At 38.3% G+C, this 23,891-nt stretch overlaps 1 protein-coding gene across 1 annotated transcript in view; it reads right to left on the reverse strand.

Annotated features, from left to right (window-relative positions):
• The window catches only part of LOC126362698 (SEC14-like protein 1), a 205,666-nt gene that overhangs the window by 37,461 nt on the left and 144,314 nt on the right, over positions 1-23,891 (reverse strand). Inside the window, exons 2-3 of the mRNA XM_050007902.1 lie at positions 15,890-16,039; positions 15,453-15,584 (exon numbers count right to left, since the gene is read on the reverse strand). Coding sequence (XP_049863859.1) covers positions 15,453-15,584; positions 15,890-16,039 — 282 coding nt within the window. The remainder of the gene's footprint in view (positions 1-15,452; positions 15,585-15,889; positions 16,040-23,891) is intronic.

Below are 23,891 nucleotides of genomic sequence, written 5' to 3' on the forward strand. Positions count from 1 at the left end.
CAATCTATTGGTTATGAACTGGAAAAACTGATTAAACCAGAGGTTGAACAGAGTTTCAGGGACAGCATAAGGGAAAAATTGACAGGAATGGGGGAAAGAAATACAGTAGAAGAGGAATGGGTAGCTCTGAGGAATGAAGTAGTGAAGGCAGCAGAGGATCAAGTACGTAAAAAGACGACGGCTAGTAGAAATCCTTGCGTAACAGAATTAATATTGAATTTAATAGATGAAAGGAGAAAATATAAAAATGAAGCAGGCAAAAATGAATACAAACGTCTCAAAATTGAGATTGACAGGAAGTGCAAAATGGCTAAGCAGGCATGGCTAGAGGACAAATTTAAGGATGCAGAGGCTTATCTCACTAGAGGTAAGATAGATACAGCCTACAGGAAAATTAGAGAGACCTTTGGAGAAAAGAGAGCCACTTGTATGAATATCCAGAGCTCAGATGGAAACCCAGTCCTAAGCAAAGAGGGGAAAGCAGGAAGATGGAAGGGTTATATAGAGGGCCTATACAAGGGCGATGTGCTTGAGGACAATATTGGGAAATGGAAGAGGATGTAGATGAAGATGAAATGGGAGATACGATACTGCGTGAAGAGTTTGACAGAGCACTGAAAGACCTGAGTCGAAACAAGGCCCCCGGAGTAGACAACATTCCATTAGAACTACTGACGGCCTTGGGAGAGCCAGTCATGACAAAACTCTACCAGCTGGTGAGCAAGATGTATGAGACAGGCGAAATACCCTCAGACTTCAAGAAGAATATAATAATTCCAATCCCAAAGAAAGCAGGTGTTGACAGATGTGAAAATTACCGAACAACCTGTTTAATAAGCCACAGCTGCAAAATACTAACACCAATTATTTACAGACGAATGGAAAAATTGGTACAAGTTGACCTCGGGGAAGATCAGTAGGGATTCCGTAGAGATGTTGGAACACGTGAGGCAATACTGACCTTACGGCTTATCTTTGAAAAAAGTTTAAGGAAAGGCAAACCTACATTTCTAGCATTTGTAGACTTAGAGAAAGCTTTTGACAATGTTGAGTGGAATACTGTCTTTCAAATTCTAAAGGTGGCAGGGGTAAAATACAGGGAGCGAAAGGCTATTTACAATTTGTACAGAAACTAGATGGCAGTCATAAGAGTCGAGGGGCATGAAAGGGAAGCAGTGGTTGGGAAGGGAGTGAGACAGGGTTGTAGCCTCTCCCCGATTTTATTTAATCTGTATATTGAGCAAGCAGTAAAGGAAACAAAAGAAAAATTTGGAGTAGGTATTAAAGTCCAGGGAGAAGAAATAAAAACTTTTAAGTTCGCCGATGACATTGTAATTCTGTCAGAGACAGCAAAGGACTTTGAAGAGCAGTTGAACGGAATGGACAGTGTCTTGAAAGGAGGATATAAGATGAACATCAACAAAAGTAAAACGAGGATAATGGAATGTAGAAGAATTAAGTCAGATGATGCTGAGGGAATTAGATTAGGAAATGAGACACTTAAAGTAGTAAAGGAATTTTGGTATTTGGGGGGCAAAATAACTGATGATGGTCGAAGTAGAGAGGATATCAAATGTAGACCGGCAATGGCAAGGAAAGCATTTCTGAAGAAGAGAAATTTGTTAACATTGAGTATTGATTGAAGTGTCAGGAAATCATTTCTGAAAGCATTTGTATGGAGTGTAGCCATGTATGGAAGTGAAACATGGACAATAAATATTTTGGACAAGAAGAGAATAGAAGCTTTTGAAATGTGGTGCTACAGAGGAATGTTGAAGATTAGGTGGATAGATCACGTAACTAATGAGGAGGTATTGAATAGGATAGGGGAAAAGGGAAGTTTGTGGCACAACTTGACTAGAAGAAGGGATCGCTTGGTAGGACATGTCCTGAGGCATCAAGGGATCACAAATTTAGCATTGGAGGGCAGCGTGGAGGGTAAAAATCGTACAGGGAGACCAAGAGATCAATACACTAAGCAGATTCAGAAGTTTTTGGTTGCAGTAGGTACTGGGAGATGAAGAAGCTTGCACAGGATGGATTAGCATGGAGATCTGCATCAAACCAGTCTCAGGACTGAAGACAACAACAACAACAACAACAACAACAACAACAACGACAATTATCAAATGACTGTAACGTTGTAACTATAAAACATATGGTGATCCCAATTACATGTAAACATGTTAAAAGGTGAATAAATATTCAATTCTATTACATTTTTGTTTGACAGTCTTTGCTTCTGGTATTTGCAGGTCATTTTGGTTTGTTTGAAACTGCTAAAGTGAGTTTTCATAAGATTAAAACAAATCATTTACTTTGAACCTGTTGTAGATCCATTCTCTCATCTCAAAGATGTCGAGAATGGATTTGTGTTGTCAGGGAAAACAGGTTTGAACAGCCCCCTAAGCTCAATGGGAAGTCATTTATGTTGACTTAGAATATGGATCCAGTCAGTACTGAACCCTATGGCAATCAAAACAAAACTCAGAATTAGGGAACAAAATATGATGAAGTGTAATTTGTCACAGAGTTCATTGCAAGGTTACAGAGAACTCCAATGAGGTAACTTGTTGTTCAGGTCTTCCTGGGACTTTACAGACAAAGCTAAACAAGATTGGTCACTGAGAAATTCTATTTCAGGATATGCAGCATTTTCTCATTCTAGAGTTCTTTTCACTTTTTAAAATTGATAAAACATTATTAAAGTGCACAAAATTGAAGACTACTCCTTATTTTTCTTTTCTTGTAGAAGAATTTTTTTAATTAACATAATTCTGAAAGAAGTCGATGCACACCATATTCCTATCAGAATCAACTTTATTCACAGCGAATTTGGTAGGTGGTATCAGAAAAGTCTAATTTTAATTTAAAATGTTAAGTGGTTGCTGTTACCAGTGGCAGTTAGTGTAGACCTTGCCAGTTTATACGCATTTATTTAGTGTTTTGTAAGTGACAAACACAATGGTACATGACCATTTTTAACAGGCTTGAGATGCAGCAGTCACCAGGAATGATACAGCAATGGTGGAGAAGCAGTGAAGGAGAAATGCAACACTTCATGTTAGAACAATTAAGAGATTTCATGTGGATTTGATATGTGTTGGTATGTTATTGAGCACAATAGTTAACAACTACTCAGAAGAAGAAGAAGAAGAAGAAGAAGAAGAAGAAAACGTCTCCAAAAATTTCAAGAGCAACAATACGAAAGAAGGAAAGTTGCTACTCACCATACAGCGGAGATGGTGAGCTGCGATAGGCACAAGCATCTCTGCTGTATGGTGAGTAGCAACTTTCCTTCTCTCGTATTGTTACATTCCATCCTAGATTTTCCATTGTTTAATTTCAAGAGCAATATATTTTAATACAGACTCACATCATCTGATCATTTTGCAGTAAGGACCATGTAAATTAGAGCACTATCACATTTCCCAATCTCTTGTTGATCACTTGATAATGCTTTTCCTGGTCAGGTAACTGAATTCTGTACAAAAGTCTATTTATCACCATTTAATACCTTTGGAGGTACAAAAACAAAATAGAGTGTGTGCAACAGGAAAATCCATAACTTGTTAGCAAAAAAGTTCCTTACTACAGAAGGAGGTGCATATGAAATTGCAATGTAACCACTTGGACATTACATCCTTCTTGCAGAAATTACAATTGCAATAAGGCAGAGCTGATACTACAATCAAGGAATCCAATTACACCACCCTGCATGTATTGTGGTTATCCAATTATTTCTTATTATGCTGACTTTTAAAAAACAATGATACTCTCAAAATACATAAGCAAATAATACAGTGAATATAATTCTTTAGTTTTGTTTGTACACTCATTCATGCATTTAGGTTTCTCACATCCAAGGAGTATTTTGTTTCAAAATGTGTCAGTAAAAAGATCTACATGTATGAAAGTGTGAATTTCATAGAAATAAACAGCCTCTGATAATTTTTTTTCATTTGTATGATGATTAGAACTGTCAAAATTATTGCTGCTTTATGTTCTGAAAAGTAGGAGCCACACATACTGACCCAAAAGCAGTTATTGGCACAGGAAAGGGATTATGATTTTGCTAGTTTTCCCTGTTACCATAGCTAACTGTACTCATATCCACCGATGAACTGTGACTTTCACATATTCAGTGTAGCCTTGACACTGCATCTGATCAAACTGTTTAGCCTTGTTTACTGATGTATCCTGCTGTCATTCTAAGGTGATTCTCAACCTAAGCAAAACATTACTGTTTGATGTCTTACTTTTTGTACATTAATTTCTGGGTCATTGTCCTGATACACCGAAACAATGCCTGCATCACTTAGACATTTATCATTTTAGTTTAACTCTTTATTTAGCAAATATAAAAGTTGTAGAGAAAAGAAGATTCCTTGTTTTTCCTCACTATATAGACTTAAAATAATGATAATAAATGTTTTAATTGTAATATTTATTTGTTATATAAAAAATACAAAATGTTGTTTGAGAGCAACATTGCCAAATAGTGACACTGATATGCAAAAGGTAATCTACTTTGTGCTTTACTTCACTTCATTTGTGATAAATGTGTCCACAACCAACTTATTGTCTTCATACATGAGAATATCAGTCACCTGCCACACTCAACAACTGAAAACGAAGATTAGCATTTATGGCTAATTTCACATATCAATTATATTTTGCATGAAAAGCTTTGCAACAATTTCTTCCAGGTACAAAACACAGAACTATACTGCACTTACAACATGTGACTGTCAAGTAACCTCTTGGGCAATAACGTCATCGACCTTTTGATCAACGTGTAGACCAAGGGTCAAGGCCACTGAACCTCATGTCTTGTATAGTCACTGGAATCTCTGCTCTCTTCTTGGGAAGTGGCGAAATTAACTGATTGGGCCTAAATTACTACTGCATAAGCATTCCAATAAAACATACTAAGACACTGTGTCAATAAATGAATACAGGGAATACCAGCACACCTTTAGTGACATAATATCATGACAAGCTGGCAATGCTAATGACAAACTGTCACTGTATCACAATAATGGCACTGTCTGAAGAGGAAAATGTGGTGAAAAATCATACTGCAATAAAGTGTTCCTATAATCTACAAAAAGTAAATTGGGATTTTCTGCAGTTAAATTTAAGAAATGTCCAACTGGTGGAGTAGGATTTTCCATGGAGCCACACTGGCTGCTGGATGCCATTTAAATACAATTTAAATTAACAAACAATATCTGTGACAATAAAGAAAGGAAAGCACAACTCCATGGAAGAGACTCCCACAAAATCTTAGAGAACAAGGCATACCAGGTGGTGGCATCAAAGGGGTCAAGTAGAGTTACACATGAGAAGGCTAGAATATCACCATTCTGTTATACTTCCCAGTGCGAGTTCTTGGTGTTGAATTAAAATTGATTGCTGACTCCATGGAGTGGTGTGTGCACAACGACCATATATGTGAAATTAAAAGGAAGGTCAGCGTTGGCCGTAATATTGATGTTTTATTGATGGCAAAATAGATTTTCAATCACATAGTGATCATCTTCAGTGCTGGAAGTTAAAAATTTCACACAGCGATCAGTGAATAAAAACAAAAATCCACAAATACACCTGAGTATAAACCAACAATTGGAAAGAACATACCTGTGGAGTACAAATGAAACTCATAGACACTGGTATCTAGTTATCAGTAACCAAAGCTGAGAAGCGATCACAATAACTGAAGCCACTGTTTACATTCACCTATACAGTAGACGTCGGTGTGACAGGATCTTGGAACGCCCTCTATGTGGCGTGTGTCACATAAAGACTTAACAATTCTTTATTTGCCAAGAGATTACCACAAAAATACCACAGTTCACTGGTAAATCATTAATTGAATATTTCAATTTTAATATTTTACATTAAAAAATGCACAGCAAAAAATATGGGGGGGGAATGCACATCTTGCCAACATACGCTGGCGTGTTATTTTCAAAAAACTTAAAAAACATGTCCGAATAAAAATCAACCGGTGAAGTTATATGGTGTCATGTTATTTGTATGTTTTTCTTCTTTTCTGGTCCTGTAATCTGATATCAAATATAACAGAATTTGTTATCCTGTGGCTTGTGAAGTTTTACGATGCCACTGAAAGTGGGCATTCTCGGATTCATTGGTATTAAAGTTTTTTAAAGAAATGGGGCGAATAACGCATCTGTTTCTTTAAGTGCCTCCTTAATTTCTGCAACTAACTTAGTTGTGGGGTTAAATGAGTATGTTTTGAACACAGGAATGGAGAAGAAGTCCTGTGCTTTTCGTACATAGTCTGCCTCCTATTAGTGTATTTTTTATGTAATTTTTTTTCTCCATTTTAAATGTAAACCACTAAATTCAAATTGTGTACGGCGGGGCTAGTGGCCTCGCGTTGTTCCCTCCATCGATAGATGGTAGCGCTTTTGCCACTCTGGTTTACCAATTTGCCTCATTGTTCACATCCGCTACTCCCTGTTCTGCAGTCATAGGCAGCACACTGTGTCTGGTATACGCGGCACTCTGGGACCACAGCACAAGTGTCATAATATAATTTGCGTATTTCCCTACCCAGGCAGTCGTACTGCATGGGGTCACTCGCGCATTGACATACATTTCACATCACCCAGCCCGACCAGCAGTTTCAAAATGTTTTAAATAAGGTTTTAAAACTTTGTTTGTTTTTTTGTGTGTGTTTCGGCAAGTGAAAATTATCTCCAATCTTTCGCTATTTCCAGTACAACACCCGAGGATGGGCTTATAACAGTCCAAAACCGGTCATGTGAAAATAAAGAAATTTACAATGGAAGCGGTATTTTCAACCCCTTCCAAAGTAGCCAAGATAGTTTCCATGAGAAATCTGCAGATTTATATTCAAAGACAAAAGAGGAATTACACTGATCTACCATGAAGATGTAAATGTAACTTAAGATCATGACAGATGTCTTGTCTTGCATGTGGCAGGATGCTAAGCATTAGGAACTGCCAGGATATATTTCTGTGGACCTCGAGCTGCTGTCCATGACCTGTTGCTATAGAGCAATTGAAAGAAACCAAAAGACCAAACACACGCTGACATTTTAGTGTATGACCTTGCTGGATTCATGTGGGCGATGTAAGAAGTGCAGCATGTATGACTCTGATAGAGGCACAAATTGGTACACACATCAGTGGAAACTTAAAGGACTGAATTTCAACTCTTCACCACTTTTATGGTATTCTGCATTATAAAAACACTGTAGGAGTGCTGGAAGCTATAAATCTGGCAGTATCTATTTTTTAAGTAAGTGCAATTAAGAAATGGCTGAGATCTTAGTAAGTAGGTAGGTTTGAAATACCTCTGTTCATTAATCAGAAGTCATTTATTAAAATAAATAAAGATCATACTAGCCAATAATGCTGAACCCCACAGATGAGCTGGATGTTCTGAGAACAATAAAATCACTCAAAAATAAAATGTAGTCTGCTCTGGTTGAGCTACTAGTTTGTATATCTGACGTGCTACTGTAATTTCCAAACCTCTATTACACATTAAAAACATTTTTTCTGGCTAAATTAAGTTTCCAAAATAAAGTGTGTAAAAAAAAGCAAGACATCCAGAAATTGGTAACTATGAACTTATATCATCAATGTCAGCCTTTTCAAAAATATTAGAAAGTACAATAAAAAAACAGTCAGCAGACTTATTGTAAAATTTACCTCCTTCCTTCAATTCAGCACTCCTATAAAAGTAAGACCTCCCCCCATGAACCATAGACCTTGCCGTTGGTGGGGAGGCTTGCGTGCCTCAGCGATACAGATAGCCGTACCGTACGTGCAACCACAACGGAGGAGTATCTGTTGAGAGGCCAGACAAACGTGTGGTTCCTGAAGAGGGGCAGCAGCCTTTTCAGTAGTTGCAAGGGCAACAGTCTGGATGATTGACTGATCTGGCCTTGTAACAATAACCAAAATGGCCTTGCTGTGCTTTTACTGCAAACGGCTGAAAGAAAGGGGAAACTACGGCCGTAATTTTTCCCGAGGGCATGCAGCTTTACGGTCCTCTTGGGTAAAATATTCCGGAGGTAAAATAGTCCCCCATTCGGATCTCCGGGCAGGGACTACTCAAGAGGATGTCATCAGCAGAAAGAAAACTGGTGTTCTACGGATCGGAGCGTGGAATGTCAGATCCCTTAATCGGGCAGGTAGGTTAGAAAATTTAAAAAGGGAAAGGGATAGGTTAAAGTTAGATATAGTGGGAATTAGTGAAGTTCGGTGGCAGGAGGAACAAGACTTCTGGTCAGGTGATTACAGGGTTATAAACACAAAATCAAATAGGGGTAATGCCGGAGTAGGTTTAATAATGAATAGGAAAATAGGAATGCGGGTAAGCTACTACAAACAGCATAGTGAAAGCATTATTGTGGCCAAGATAGATACAAAGCCCATGTCTACTACAATAGTACAAGTTTATATGCCAACTAGCTCTGCAGATGACGAAGAAATTGAAGAAATGTATGATGAAATAAAAGAAATTATTCAGATACTAAAGGGTGATGAAAATTTAATAGTCATGGGTGACTGGAATTCAGCAGTAGGAAAAGGGAGAGAAGTAAACATAGTAGGTGAATATGGATTGGGGCTAAGAAATGAAAAGAGGAACCCGCCTGGTAGAATTTTGCACACAGCAGAACTTAATCATAGCTAATACTTGGTTTAAGAATCATTAAAGAAGGTTGTATACATGGAAGAACCCTGGAGATACTAAAAGGTATCAGATAGATTATATAATGGTAAGACAGAGATTTAGGAACCAGGTTTTAAATTGTAAGACATTTACAGGGGCAGATGTTGACTCTGACCACAATCTATTGGTTATGAACTGTAGATTAAAACTGAAGAAACTACAAAAAGGTGGGAATTTAAGGAGATGGGACCTGGATAAACTGACTAAACCAGAGGTTGTAGAGAGTTTCAGGGAGAGCATAAGGGAACAATTGACAGGAATGGGGGAAAGAAATGCAGTAGAAGAAGAATGGGTAGCTTTGAGGGATGAAGTAGTGAAGGCAGCAGACGATTAAGTAGGTAAAAAGAGGAGGGCTAATAGAAATCCTAGGGTAACAGAAGAAAAATTGAATTTAATTGATGAAAGGAGAAAATATAAAAATGCAGTAAGTGAAGCAGGCAAAAAGGAATACAAACGTCTCAAAAAGGAAGTGCAAAATGGCTAAGCAGGGATGGCTAGAGGACAAATGTAAGGATGTAGAGGCTTATCTCACTAGGGGTAAGATAGATACTGCCTACAGGAAAATTAAAGAGACCTTTGGAGAAAAAAGAACCACTTGTATGAATATCAAGAGCTCAGATGGAAACCCAGTTCTAAGCAAAGAAGGGAAAGCAGAAAGGTGGAAGGAGTATTAGAGGGTCTATACAAGGGCGATGTACTTGAGGACAATATTATGGAAATGGAAGAGGATGTGGATGAAGATGAAATGGGAGATACGATACTGCGTGAAGAGTTTGACAGAGCACTGAAAGACCTGAGTCGAAACAAGGAGCCCGGAGAAGACAACATTCCATTGGAACTAATGACGGCCTTGGGAGAGCCAGTCATGACAAAACTCTACCATCTGGTGAACAAGATGTATGAAACAGGCGAAATACCCGCAGACTTCAAGAAGAATATAATAATTCCAATCCCAACGAAAGCACATGTTGACAGATGTGAAAATTACCGAACAATCAGTTTAATAAGCCACAGCTGCAAAATACTAACACGAATTCTTTACAGATGAATGGAAAAACTAGTAGAAGCCAACCTCAGGGAAGATTGGTTTGGATTCCGTAGAAATGTTGGAACACGTGAGGCAATACTGACCTTACGACTTATCTTAGAAGAAAGATTAAGGAAAGGCAAACCTACGTTTCTAGCATTTGTAGACTTAGAGAAAGCTTTTGACAATGTTGAGTGGAATACTGTCTTTCAAATTCTAAAGGTGGCAGGGGTAAAATACAGGGAGCGAAAGGCTATTTACAATTTGTACAGAAACCAGATGGCAGTTGTAAGAGTCGAGGGACATGAAAGGGAAGCAGTGGTTGGGAACGGAGTGAGACAGGGTTGTAGCCTATCCCCGATGTTATTCAATCTGTATTTTGAGCAAGCAGTAAAGGAAACAAAAGAAAAATTCGGGGTAGGTATTAAAATCCATGGAGAAGAAATAAAAACTTTGAGGTTCGCCGATGACATCGTAATTCTGTCAGAGACTGCAAAGGACTTGGAAGAGCAGTTGAATCGAATGAACAGTGTCTTGAAAGGAGGATATAAGGTGAACATCAACAAAAGCAAAACGAGGATAATGGAATGTAGTCGAACTAAGTTGGGTGATGCTGAGGGAATTAGATTAGGAAATGACACACTTAAAGTAGTAAAAGAGTTTTGCTATTTGGAGAGCAAAATAACTGATGATGGTCGAAGTAGAGAGGATATAAAATGTAGACTGGCAATGGCAAGGAAAGCCTTTCTGAAGAAGAGAAATTTGTTAACATCGAGTATAGATTTAAGTGTCAGGAAGTTATTTCTGAAAGTATTTGTATGGAGTGTAGCCATGTATGGAAGTGAAACATGGACGATAAATAGTTTGGTCAAGAAGAGATTATAAGTTTTCGAAATGTGGTGCTACAGAAGAATGCTGAAGATTAGATGGATAGATCACATAACTAATGAGGAAGTATTGAATATGATTGGGGAGAAGAGAAGTTTGTGGTAGAACTTGACCAGAAGAAGGGATCGGTTGGTAGGACATGTTCTGAGGCATCAAGGGATCACCGATTTAGTATTGGAGGGCAGTGTAGAGGGTAAAAATTGTAGAGGGAGACCAAGAGATGAATACACTAAGCAGATTCAGAAGGATGTAGGTTGCAGTAGATACTGGGAGATGAAGAAGCTTGCACTGGATAGAGTAGCATGGAGAGCTGCGTCAAATCAGTCTCAGGACTGAAGACCACAACAGCAACATAAAAGTAAGACTACTGAAACATCTACAGGTTCATCCATGGACGACACTGTGTGGACTGAGCCAGAACACAACATTACATTTTGACTTATCAAAGCTATTTGATACATCTAATACACTATCTTGCTGGAAAAACTAAATGACATTGGTATAGTCATAGTCATTGGGATAGTAAAAGAATTGATTCTGTGTTATCTTGAAAATAAATAACAGGTAATAGAAATCACCTTGACTGACATTCAAAATCAAGGAATTAAATTCACATGGCACTTCCATCCAGTAACAATACCTGAAGACTTTTCATATCCGTTATTTATGTTACTGACATTATTTGCAGATAAGAGTTTTAGTAAGAGATGTAGATCAGCCATTGGCAAACATGCGAGCACAGTTCTGAGGGCGACTGATCCATCTCAAATTTATTGACTGTAAATCTTCCAAAAAGCTGTTTCATTCATTTCAGGAAAACAATGTCTCAAACAAGAACTCTGTATCAGTAGCCATCAAATAGAGATGGTAGCTATTAAATTATTGGGTTTGTATCTGGATGAAAAATATAGATTGCTAGGCCTATAATCCACCCAGTACGCTCTGCTTTGTGTTTAACATCTCAGATCTGCAGAATAGAATTGCCAGAACTGCATATTTTCACATTGCTGTTACATATGGAATACCATGGGGACATGGTAAAACTAACCTAAAAGCAGTTTTGCCTTACAGAACAGGCTGCAAGAATGACTACAAAAAGTTCCAGATTAACATTCTCAAAATAACTATTTGTTCAATTAAACATACTTCCTTTGCATTGTCTCTATATTCATAAAGACTGCAATTAGTGTAATATCAAATTAGGACAAGCTGGAAATTAATTCCTATGTACATCCATTTATGTATTCACATGTCAAACACATGTTACATATGCAATTGAGACTATAACTATTTTAATTTTGCCCAAAACTTTTCCATTTGCAAAGTCTTTTTGGCTCTGTGATGAAGTTCATTTCTGTGTAGGAGGCTGGACACAACAATATGTAACAACTTTTATGCAATAGGAGTAAATTTTGGAAATGTGTGGTAAGTTCCTATGGGACCAAACTAATGCGAGTAAAAATACGGCTATGCAAATGTCTTGAGTATTAGACAGTGTACCACGCTTTCAGATGCCGTAAAAGCTATCAAGAACATAACAATGTTCAATGACTCAGATGTCTAATTTCTCCTGTTGAACTGCTTGTCTGATGTGATTACTTTGGCCATATGCAATAAATAGTAGTTGAATCTTACAGGAAAAGATCGTGATATCATTTACATCAATTATTAGTGTTAATTAAGCTTTTGGAAACTGCTGAGGAAGCAGAAGCTATTGCTCTCTTGGTTCAAAATAGAATGCGCAAATGATGACATGCAAAGGTTAGTAAATATTCGTATGTCTGTGAAAGGATCTATGCGTGAAGCATACAACTACCACCACTGTCATACCCTAGCAAAAGATCTGGCAGAGAATCCAAGAAAATTCTGGTCCTGTGTAAAAATCACTAAGTGTGTCTAAGGCATCCATCCAATTACTTGTAGACCAGTGGCAGTTGAAGATAGCAAAACGAAAGACCAAGTTTTAAATTTCACATTCAAGAAATTGTCCACACAGGAGAATGATACAAACATACCATTGTTTGACCATCAAACAGACACCTATGAGGATGACATAGTAATAAGCATCCATGGCACAGAGAAACAACTTAAGGAGTTGAAAACAAGTAAGTCACCAGGTTCAGATAGAATCCTAAGTCAGTTTTTCAAAGAGTACCCCACAGCATTGGCTCCTTACTTAGTTTGCATTTAACATGAATCTCTCGCCTAGTGGAAAGCCTCAAGTGACTGGAAAAAAGGGCAGTTCACTCCCATGTATATGAAGGGCAAAATAACTGATTCACAAAAATTATAGACCAATATTCCTAATATCAGCTTGCTGTAGAATCCTTGAACATATTCTCAGTTCAAATATAATGAATTTTCTTGATATCGAGAAGCTTAAGTACACAAATCAGCTCAGTTTTAGTAAGCATCACTTGTGGGAAACACAACTTGACCTCTTCTCACACGATATACTTCAAACTATGGATGCAGGGCAACAGGTAGATTCCGTATTTCCAGAAAACATTTGATGCATTGCCTCACTAGAGGCTGTTAAAGAAGGTATAGTATATGGAACTGGTTCACAGATATGCGAGTGCACCGAAGACTTCGTAAGTTATAGAACCCAGTATGTTGTCCTCGATGACTGGCATTCGTCAAAGACAAGGGTATTGTCAGAACTGCCACAGGGAAGTGTGGTAGGATGACTGTTTCTGTCTATATACATAAATGATATGGCAGACAGGGTGGGCAGCAAGCTGCAGCTGCTTGCTTCAATGTTGTGGCATACGGTAAGGTGACGAAGTTGAGTGATTATACGAGGTTACAAGAAGAGAGAAAATCCTCCTTTATGACGAAGGGAATCTTGCTCTAAATGTAGAAGAATGTACATTAATGCAGTTGGGTACAAAAAGTAATCCTGTAATGTTCGGATACAGCATTAGTAGCGTCTGCTTGAAACAGTCACATTATTTAAATATCTGGATATAATGTTGCAAAGATAGATGAAGTGGTACCAGCATGTGAGGACTGTGATATGAAAGGCAAATGGTTCAATTTAATTTATTGGGAGAATTCTATAAAAGTATGGTGCATCAGGAGACCACATATAGAGCACTAGTGCAACCTATTTTTGAGTACAGCTAGAGTGTTTGGGATCCGTGAAATGTTGGATTAAAGGAAAACACAGCAGCAATCCAGAGGCAGGCTCCTAAATTTGTTACTGGTAAGTTTGAACAACATGAAAATGTTACGGAGATGCTTTGGGAACTCAAGTGGAAATCTCTGGAGAGAAGGTGACAGTCTTTTTGAGGAACACTATTGAGAAAATTAAGAGAACCAGAATTTGAAGCTGACTGCAGAACAAATCTGCTGCCTACAACATACAATGCACGTAAGAAGCAATATGATAAGATATGAGAAATGCGTAAGGAGGCATATAGACAGTATTTTTTTCCCTTATTCCATTTGCGAGTGACACACGAAAGGAAATAACTAGTAGTGGTAAGGGGTACCCTCCACCACGGGCCGTAAGGTGAACTGCCAAATATCCATGTAGATGAAATGTAAATACTTTTTTTTTGCTTTTGTTATTGTCCCTCATATTTATATTCTTTCAGATTTATTATATTAAATCATATTGTGTGCTTATTCTACAATGTAGACTACAATGTTTGATTTTATTGGGCTGTCCTATACTGAAATAGGTTTTTATAACTTATATTGCACTGTGTATTTGTTATAGCTGGATATTGTGTGTATATTTAATGATACTATGCAATATGATTTAACCAGATGAACAAATGAAATGAATTAAATGAAACTACCATCTCCTGAATCATTTCCTGAGCATTAGTGTCATCTCTTTACATTATTCTTCCCAAACCATCAACCTGATGTAGTTTTTCATTCATTGTCCTTGTAACCTGCACGGCACACTGATCAGATTCCTACACTATTTTTTTTTAAACTTACCACTTCACTTGTGGAAGAATATTCACTAGATACAAGCTATTCATAACACACTCCAGTGCAGTCGCTGACAAGACCTACTCCATCAGGATAGACACTAATTGTGCTATGAACTAAACATTGTCATCGTCTTGGATGCATGTACTGTTTAGATGACAACTAAACCACAACACTGTCAGTGCAGATTAATCAACACAGATGGAATTTATACTATTCACTGTCTATCCTGTTGCAAAATCACACTCTATAGCAACACATCCATGGGCCATAATCTTGCTGCTTGTTCACCATATTTTCAATTTTTATTCTTCACACCACCACCAGCAATTCAGAATTTAACAAAACAAACTGTTTTTAAATCAAGCACCTGGTTCCAAGCACCAACCAGATATGTACTTCAAGCTACTGACTGTCACTTTCTACTTAATTTGTCGGCCTCTCAGTGCTTATGATATTCAGTTTAATTTTTCCTTCTTCATATCTCTTGTTCAATGAGAAAATAATGTGACCAGAATGAAAAAAATAGTTCTGCTTCATTATTATTATAAAACACTTAAAATGCTTCCCTGGGCACCTCTTCTCCACTATTTGCATCATTCCTTTTTCTCAGTTTGTACTTTTTCTTATGTGTGTGTCTTATTTTCAGTCTGTACTTATGTGATCTCTGACCCACTGACACACACACTCCCAATTTGTCCTTTCAGGACTGGAAATCTTTTCTGTTGCTCGCATTTTAATTATTTATTTCCATAAAATCTACCCTTTTAGTTTTAGAGCATAGATTACTTTTACACTCAATTCAACCATTTAAGAAATATGTATAACAGCAAAGAAAATTGTACTTACAAAATATCGACATTTCTCTACAACTACTACTCTGCTTGCGAAGCTCTCATTGTACGCTTCAATATGGAGCGTTCGGTTTCTTCGGTCCAAATTATTTTTCTGAATGAAGTATACATGATCAACACCAATGATCTGAAAAATCAACATACTGCATTCATACATTGTTTTGAAAAACCACTAATGTTTATCATGTTTTGTATTACAGAAAACAGAAAACAATACGAGACTGGGCACTGGTTTCTGAGGAAAGTTGCGCAAACTTCCAGGTGGGAATTCAAATAGCAGCAACAGCATAAGACTCCCCATACTCAATGCACTTTTACTCTAATTCATCAAAGCTACAGAAGAATTGTATCAGCTGAATCTCTTTTACAGTCTGCTGTAGAATCCTTAGCCATTAATTTCTATAAGGTGATGCAGTGCAACTGCTTACTAACCTTTTTAATCAAGTATGGTGCTTCAACATTTAGCTTACAGCGTCTTTCTTTTAGAGAGACAGCTCCATCAGGGCTAGTAAATTCTGACGTAACTTCACATCCGACAAACACAGGTATAAGAGGACATGTTGGGAATCGCCTTTCATATGCCTGAAACAGTTCATAAGATTTATTGTGTTAAATTCCATTACGCAAAACATGTAGATACACAGTGGTACTAAAATATGAAAGAAATAGGGTCAAGTTTAGTTTTCATTCTCAATTATGCTTTGCTTTTCAATATCTTAAGCACGCAACATTGCGTTTAAAGTCAAAATCTGCGTTTTCCATTTCTGCCTCACCTCTGCTCTAACTTGTTGGGTTTTACATTATGAACTGGAATGAAATGAAAATGATAATGAATATCAATGACAAACTCTGAAATTAAAATCAAAGCACATATTATACTAATAGTAGCAGCTGCTGCATTGCAATTATTATCTATAACAACTCACTAAAATTCAGATACATAAGAATGTTTCATTCAGGAATATACTGAATAACTGCACATTTTAAGAGTTATATTGTGATCATGGAAATTCCATGAAAGTATAAAACAAAGAAACAATGAGAATGAGAACATGTAACTATATGAGGGAGGGGAGGTGGGGGAGGGGGGAGGGGGGGGGGGGGGACTGTGGGTGGCTTATAGGAATAATGATTTTCAGTTCTTCTGTGTATATACTGCATGTATAACACATCATTCATATGCGGGTATAAGGGTGACTGTTCTCTTTTTCTTTAATACTTCTTGTGTTTTTAAACATGTTTAAAGGATTTAAAAACTTATTACGAAGAAGTACCAAACTATATTCATCACTGAACACTACAAGACATCTCTCTGTACATGAAAGAACTACAGAGATTGAAGCTTCCATAAGAACTCCAATATTTTCTTCAACAGGATATTCCTTGAAACTACCTTAAAGTGAAACACTACGACATGCAACATCAACCAGTATTTTGGTAATAGGTCATACTATCAACACGAAATACATCAAGAGACTTAAAATTGTCAGTTTTCTTTCCTTCAAGAAAAATGGCTACTGTGGATTTGTAGTCTAGTATTAGTTCCTTCTTTTGTCTACATTTTAAATGGAGAAAGCAGTATTTTGTTTTATGCATGGAAATTTAAACAAGAGACAAAATTAAAAGAAATGAGAAATACAAGAAGATAATAATATTGGCCTTCTAGAAAGCAATATTTCCTTGCTGTGCTGCAGCCAGAGAGAATAAAAGGAAACTTTGAAGAACGTGAAAGAAAACGAAGATCCACACATATACAAGGTAGGTACCATAACTCTTAGTAAGTACATATGTAAACAGTAATGCTTCTATTTCCAAATGGTCATGGATAAAATATCACAGCATAAGCAGAAGTGGGGCAAAGCTTGTTGATGATACACTAAAGCTACCGAGCAAAAGAGTTATGAATGCAATTTTCATAGCTTTGGGACAATCACAACGAAATTTTTTATGTCTATATCTGCCACACAGCATGCCGCAAGTATTACTTCATTACTTTTCCCACTTCTTGACAGAAGTATAAACTTTGCAGCCTCTGTTCATACGTATTGTTGTGGGATACCTAGCAACTGCAAGGCTTCCTCTCAATAAGATACGAGTTGATTATTAAACAACAGCCAATGCTATTTTATAGTAAGTGTAGAAATCTATATTTAATCACTACACACAACCGAGTTATGCAGCATAACCTGCAAGCCAATGGACACCTTTCTGTAGAGTCTGGGTTCAAATATCCTACCAGCCACTTTATTTAAGGTTTTCGTAAATCATTACAAAGCAATGGACCAACTTCGTATAGGGTACAAATCATTACTCTTTCCAAACGAGCTTATGTTAGATATCAAACCAGAGAGAGAGAGAGAGAGAGAGAGAGAGAGAGAGAGAGAGAGAGAGAGAGAGAGAGAGAGAGAGAGAGTGTGTGTGTGTGTGTGTGTGTGTGTGTGTGTGTGTGTGTGTGTGTGTGTGTGTAACATTGTTCACATACAACACCTGACAAAAAATATGAAGCATCCAGATGGTGGGGAGCAAATGAAAAGAAACATCACAGGCTGAGACAGTATGTGATGCTTTTTCAATGATTACAAGAACTTGGCATTATAAGTCTCCTTGTCAGAATGACACTGCACACCCTCTGGCCTGGGTGTCTGCACTGTTTCATATGGGAAGGATGTAATGACGTCATTATATCCTCTCCTGAGGCAATTAGCCCAAACATCCTGAGGGGCATGATACACTAACACTAAACTACCTTTTTTCTTTATCGGAGGCATTTCTTCCTTCCTTAGTGGTCACTGTTGGTAACTGCAAGTAAAACTGACTTTCATCCTCAAAATGTGCAACAATAAATTAGATACTATGCTAATGCCAGATATCTTAAAGCAAGATATGGGATAGGAATATTGACATCTCAAGAATTTTCTGAGCGATGATTGTTTGCATGTAATGGAAACTATAAACTGCAAGTTATCTTTACCAGTATATTAGGACAACCTTGTTGACATGTCACTGAGGAAATACTACTCGCTTATCCAATGCAGTTTGTCCTCTGATTTGCTGAACCTGTTTCAAAAATGGTTCAAATGGCTCCGAGCACTATGGGACTTAACTTCTGAGGTCATCAGTCCCCTAGAGCTTACAACTACTTAAACCTAAATAACCCAAGGACATCAAACACATCCATGCCCTAGGCAGGATTCGAACCTGCGACCATAGCGGTCGTGCAGTTCCAGACTGTAGCGCCTAGAACCGCTCAGCCACTTTGGCCGGCGCTGAACCTGTTTCACAGTGAATAAATGGTTCGTCAGCATAGTAGTTGCATAAATGAAACATAACCAGTCTATATTTTTGGACGCTAGAAAGGCAAAGCCACTTTTCCAAAATTCCAGAGTTTACATGTAAAGGAAGAGGAAGTGAAATACAGATACCAATTACTGACTGTATTAAATAATCCTTATTACTTACACATTTCTATAACATGTGCAAAGATCCAAGTGATATTACCCTACTCCCTGAATGTATAACAGAATTATGGCAATTTTCAAAATAACTGATCACTTCCACCCTCAAAACAGCTGGCAGTGGCCCTTGCGTTCTGAAAGCCTAAATTTAATACGACTAGCACGAGTTTTGGTGTTCTTGTAAAGATAAGTCATTTTAGATTATAAAAACAAATAGTTTAGTACTGATTAAGTGTTAAATAGGTGTATTTGTGTGCCTTTTAAGCGTACCATTAAAGGCTTCGTTTTTCTTTATGTAATATAGCAGAATATGCTAAAAGATCGGACAGTCGTATTTTCTGTTAACAGTTTCCCACAGCAAATCTATAGAATTTCGTTTAGTTGTTCTATTCTCTCTCCAGCAATTTAACTGTAGCGTACTTCTTCATTATTTAACACACATTTCCGGAAAACAGCGTAAAGTAGTTGTTTCAGAAACTTTGCATTGTTGTTCTTGTTTGCACACAGTCGCGTGTAGGCCAAATTTGTGGAAACATATTTTCGTATTTATCTGTAATGTAACTAACTTCTTCTTAATAAACTATTACGTTTATCATAAGTGAAAAGTGCTTGACTTGCCGTAGAATTGTTACGTTGGGGCTTTTGTGTGACGAGTGCTGTAGTTTTTTCCATGTGGGTGACTGTAGTGGTGTGGGAATAGGGGAGACTAATCAGTGGTTTTGTAGGAAATGTAGTAGATATAGGAAGATACTGGAACAGGTGGGGAAAATTGCCGCCCTTCGGGCTGAGTTAGACAAGGCCAGGGGAGATCTTGACAGATTAAGGAGTGTAAAGAGAGGTGGGAAGTGGCAAAGGCAACAGAAGGAACTGGCTTAGAACTTTGTCTGGCAGCTTCGTGGTGAATGTGGAAAATAAATTTGACCTGTTGCTTCAGTTAGAAGCTAGTGAGCCTCAAGCAGTTACAGATTTAGACAGGGCACAACAAAGTTTCAGCAGCAAATTGAAAAGTAAGAATGTAGGGAAATCAGTAGAGAGAAAAAAGTGTTCTTCTTAGGTAGTTCCCATGGAAGAGGTGTTGGCCAACTTTTGCAGGATGAACCAGGATCAGAATACCAGGTCACCATTTTTAAACCTAGTGCTGGTCTGGAGCAGGTGACAGAGGATTTAGGATCACTTCGAAAAGATTTCACTAAGGAAGACACCGTGGTTATAATTGGTGGGGGAGGTGATAGTATTGACACAGATCCTGGGTACAGTATAGACAGAGTGTGACCTGACAATCCGAATAACTGTTTGCATAAGGGCCATAGATGGACCAACGCATTGTAGGCTTCCTCAATTCGTGGAGCTCCTTTACTTGAATAAGTCATTCAATTTCTTCTGAAAATGCATTCTTTTTTTTTTTCGAGCGTATCTCGCGAGATGTAATATATATCTCCCCTATAAATCGTGGCGTCGTTCGCAAACATTACTGGAGATCCCCTGGTATTAAGTTATTTACGCATGAAGTGAATCGTTGCACGTAACTGCAGCACGCACGACTTTGCATTTTCTGTAACTATTACACTGAAAAACTGTACTGAAATCTTGATGGTAAGAAGTTATTGATAAAAACGGTTCTCTCAGGGTGCAAAACTGTAATTTGGTCAAGAGTTTAGTCAACGACAGTTCACTGTGGCAGCCGTCTTATGCACCGTATCAGGAATCCTCGTAAACAGGACTCTAACGCTGATAGTGAAAGATAGCGGAACTGACAGTTTCATGGCCGCCACGCTGCTTGTGCTCTCTTTAGTAGTAATTTAAAAATGGCGTTCCACAGACCTCTCAGTTTCATTTCAAGTAGCAAAAAGGACCGTATCTGTGGTTATGACGGAATATACATACATACTCAACAAAAAGAAGTCACACGTCAAACCTAGTGAGAGATCGCTTATCTGGGCAAGTGATGTGCTAAAGAAGGTCTAAATTACTTGCACTGAAGGAAACAGTGAAAGAACTGCCTGTAGCAATCATCTGAAAGAAATATAATCTCATAAATAGTTTTGAGAGATTCCAGTGGCAGGTTTATGTATTTTTTGTTTTTAATCGAAATTTGGTTGCTTAGTTCTGAAGTGACACTTTATTTCTTTTTATTGCCAGATATATTAGAGGCACACACTGTATTTTGAGGAAACGCATACTCTTAATTTAGAATCCAGGATTTTCTATGAACATTATGATTCATAAAAAGAATAAGCACTGTAAGGAAACAATATCAGGTAGTGCCCGGTTTCCGTGTCGGGACTCCCTCAACCATGCAGTGCAGCTCCAGAGAGAGAGAGAGAGAGAGAGAGAGAGAGAGAGAGAGAGAGAGAGAGAGAGAGAGGGAGGGAGGGAGGGAGAGAGGGAGAGAGGGAGAGAGGGAGGGGGGAGAGAGAGGGAGAGAGGGAGGGGGGAGAGAGAGAGAGAGAGAGAGAGAGAGAGAGAGAGAGAGAGAGAGAGAGAGAGAGAGAGAGAGAGAGGTATTACACGTTATCATTTCGGGGCTGTAATTAACGCTTTTTTAAAAATCTTTACATGCGCTGTACCTAAACGGCTGCTAACTTGTCTCTGATCTGCAGACGTAAAATCGAACCTAGATATACGAGATAATCGTTCCCATTCTTCATGTGGCTGCAGTTTCTCTTGAAATAATAGACCCTTCTCACTGAAGTGTTCCCGCACGGATTGCTCCACACACAGGCTCCGCAAGGAGGCATGCAAGACGGGTCACTCGCCACCTCTAAGTTTTTATTCATTAAAGAACTTCCGTACACTATATATAACCACCATTTTTTGGGATATCAGAAGTCTTTTGTATCACTTATTAAATGAAGTTCTGCTTGGTTCAAATGGCTCTAAGCACTATGGGACTTAATATCTGAGGTCATTAGTCCCCTAGACTTAAAACTACTTAAACCCAACCTCACACATCCATGCCAGACGCAGGATTCCAACCTGCGACCGTAGCAGGAGCGCAGTTCCGGACTAAAGCGCCTAGAACTGCTCGGCCACAGCGGACGGCAAATGTTTTAGTTGCACGACACGTATGGAAACTTACGAACTTATTTATATTTTTAAAAATGGCACATTTTGAGTTCCCTCTCCTACTCAGCGTAAATTTCTGCGAACGCTAGTGACTCCAGCCGGTATTATCTGCCAAATCTTGAAAGAAAGACGATGCAGTTCTCGCGAAACCTTTTCGCTAAATTTAGAGAACCTGTATCCGAAGACAGTGCGACCATTACGCCGTCATACCATCGTGTGTCTCGCTAATAGATCGTGAGGATAAGGTAAGTGATATTATGGCACATATAGAGGAAATTAGGTAGTGATTTTCCCCCCCTAGCCCAATACGTGAATGGAACAGGATTAAAAAAATGAATCATATTGGTATGGTGTAATCGCCGCCGTGCTCTGTATATTGGCTTGTGGAATATGGATACATGTATCCAGAATGTGAATGCGACGTTGACTGACAGAACGTTCCTAAATAAAAACTAAAAGAAACGAAAAGAATCTAAGTATCGACAAAATAGTCGTCAGGTTGGCAGTCACGTGCTGATTTTTGTAGATTTTATTCCTTCGCGTATGCCACTGAAATTTAGCTGTGAAAAGACTGTTGTATCTACTATTAACTTCGTAACCTCGCCAAATCTCGCTAATACTACAGCATAACAGATTAGCCGCTCAGTTCAGAACCTCCAGAGAATTAGAAACGCAAGTTGCGTAGGAACACCAGTCTGTGACAGTGTTACATAATCCACGTAGGGAGCGGCTCACAGCGGCAACTACAGGAATTCCTTTACTTGCATAATAAAAAATTGCCAACGTGTCTCAGTGCGTACAAGATTTATATGACACAAGATAGTCGACCTCGATTTACCGCTGAAGAGCTAGCTGTGATTATTTAAAATGGAAAATTCTGCACATCAACAGTGCTGCAATCGCTCATCGGCTGCCTTTCAGATTACTGTAGGTAGGAAAGACAAAACACACACGAATTAAAAAGTCATCATAAGTATTGTAAGTGATAGATCGTTGTGACGTATAAATCAAGCCCCTGGAGGCTGCATTTTCTTCATTTTTTTATAGTTTAGGATTTTTTTTTTAAGACAGAAGTAACACCAGTTTGGGAATTATAGAACGTTTGACATTGAAACTTTATCGAATCCGCAAGATGCTGATGCTGCTCTATAGACTGCGCTGTACCATTACGAGCACACCCTGGAAATGTGCTTTGTCAGCTGGCGTACCCTCACATTTTTTACGCGTACATTTTAATCACTCGCGACATGACACGCAGCACCTGACAATGGGATCAGATTGAAAAAAAAAAAAAAATTAATTGTTTCACGACGATCACAAAGCACCTACAATGCCACACAGTATTGTCGTTTGATGCAGTGCTTCAGGTACTATGAAATGCCATCATCACGCAGACATATTATGAAGGAGGAAGGAAGGCTGATGCAAAATACCTGACTACTGTTCTCATAAGAGGATAATGCCCATTGTTATCGCATGAGTGGCGTAAACAGTTTTAATTGCGCGCCATTTCCGTCTTCGGTCGCTGAACTCTTCGTCGCTAATTTGCATACGATGCGACATAAAATTAGCAACTAATTTGCTACATTCACTTTGTCGGAAATGAATTCTCTAGAGACCATTACCTAAATGAGAGTTGTCACGACGGAAGTAGTGACGTTCTGTTTAAAATTTTACAAAACTGTGCAAAAGTTTGACAAAATTATTTAACTGGATACATAAAAAAATCTACTCACCAAGCGGCGGCAGAAAACACACATAAACGGTTGTAATTGGCAAGCTTTCGGATCCATTGGTTCCTTCAGGCAGAAGGGTTGAAGGGGAAGGAAGAAGGGTGAAGGGTGACGGAAAAGAACTGGAGATATCTAGGAAAAGGGGGTAGATTTCGGGAAAGTCACCCAGAACCGCCGGTC

The sequence above is a fragment of the Schistocerca gregaria genome, chromosome 1, assembly GCF_023897955.1.
Source record: "Schistocerca gregaria isolate iqSchGreg1 chromosome 1, iqSchGreg1.2, whole genome shotgun sequence".
Taxonomy (NCBI): Eukaryota; Metazoa; Arthropoda; class Insecta; order Orthoptera; family Acrididae; genus Schistocerca; species Schistocerca gregaria.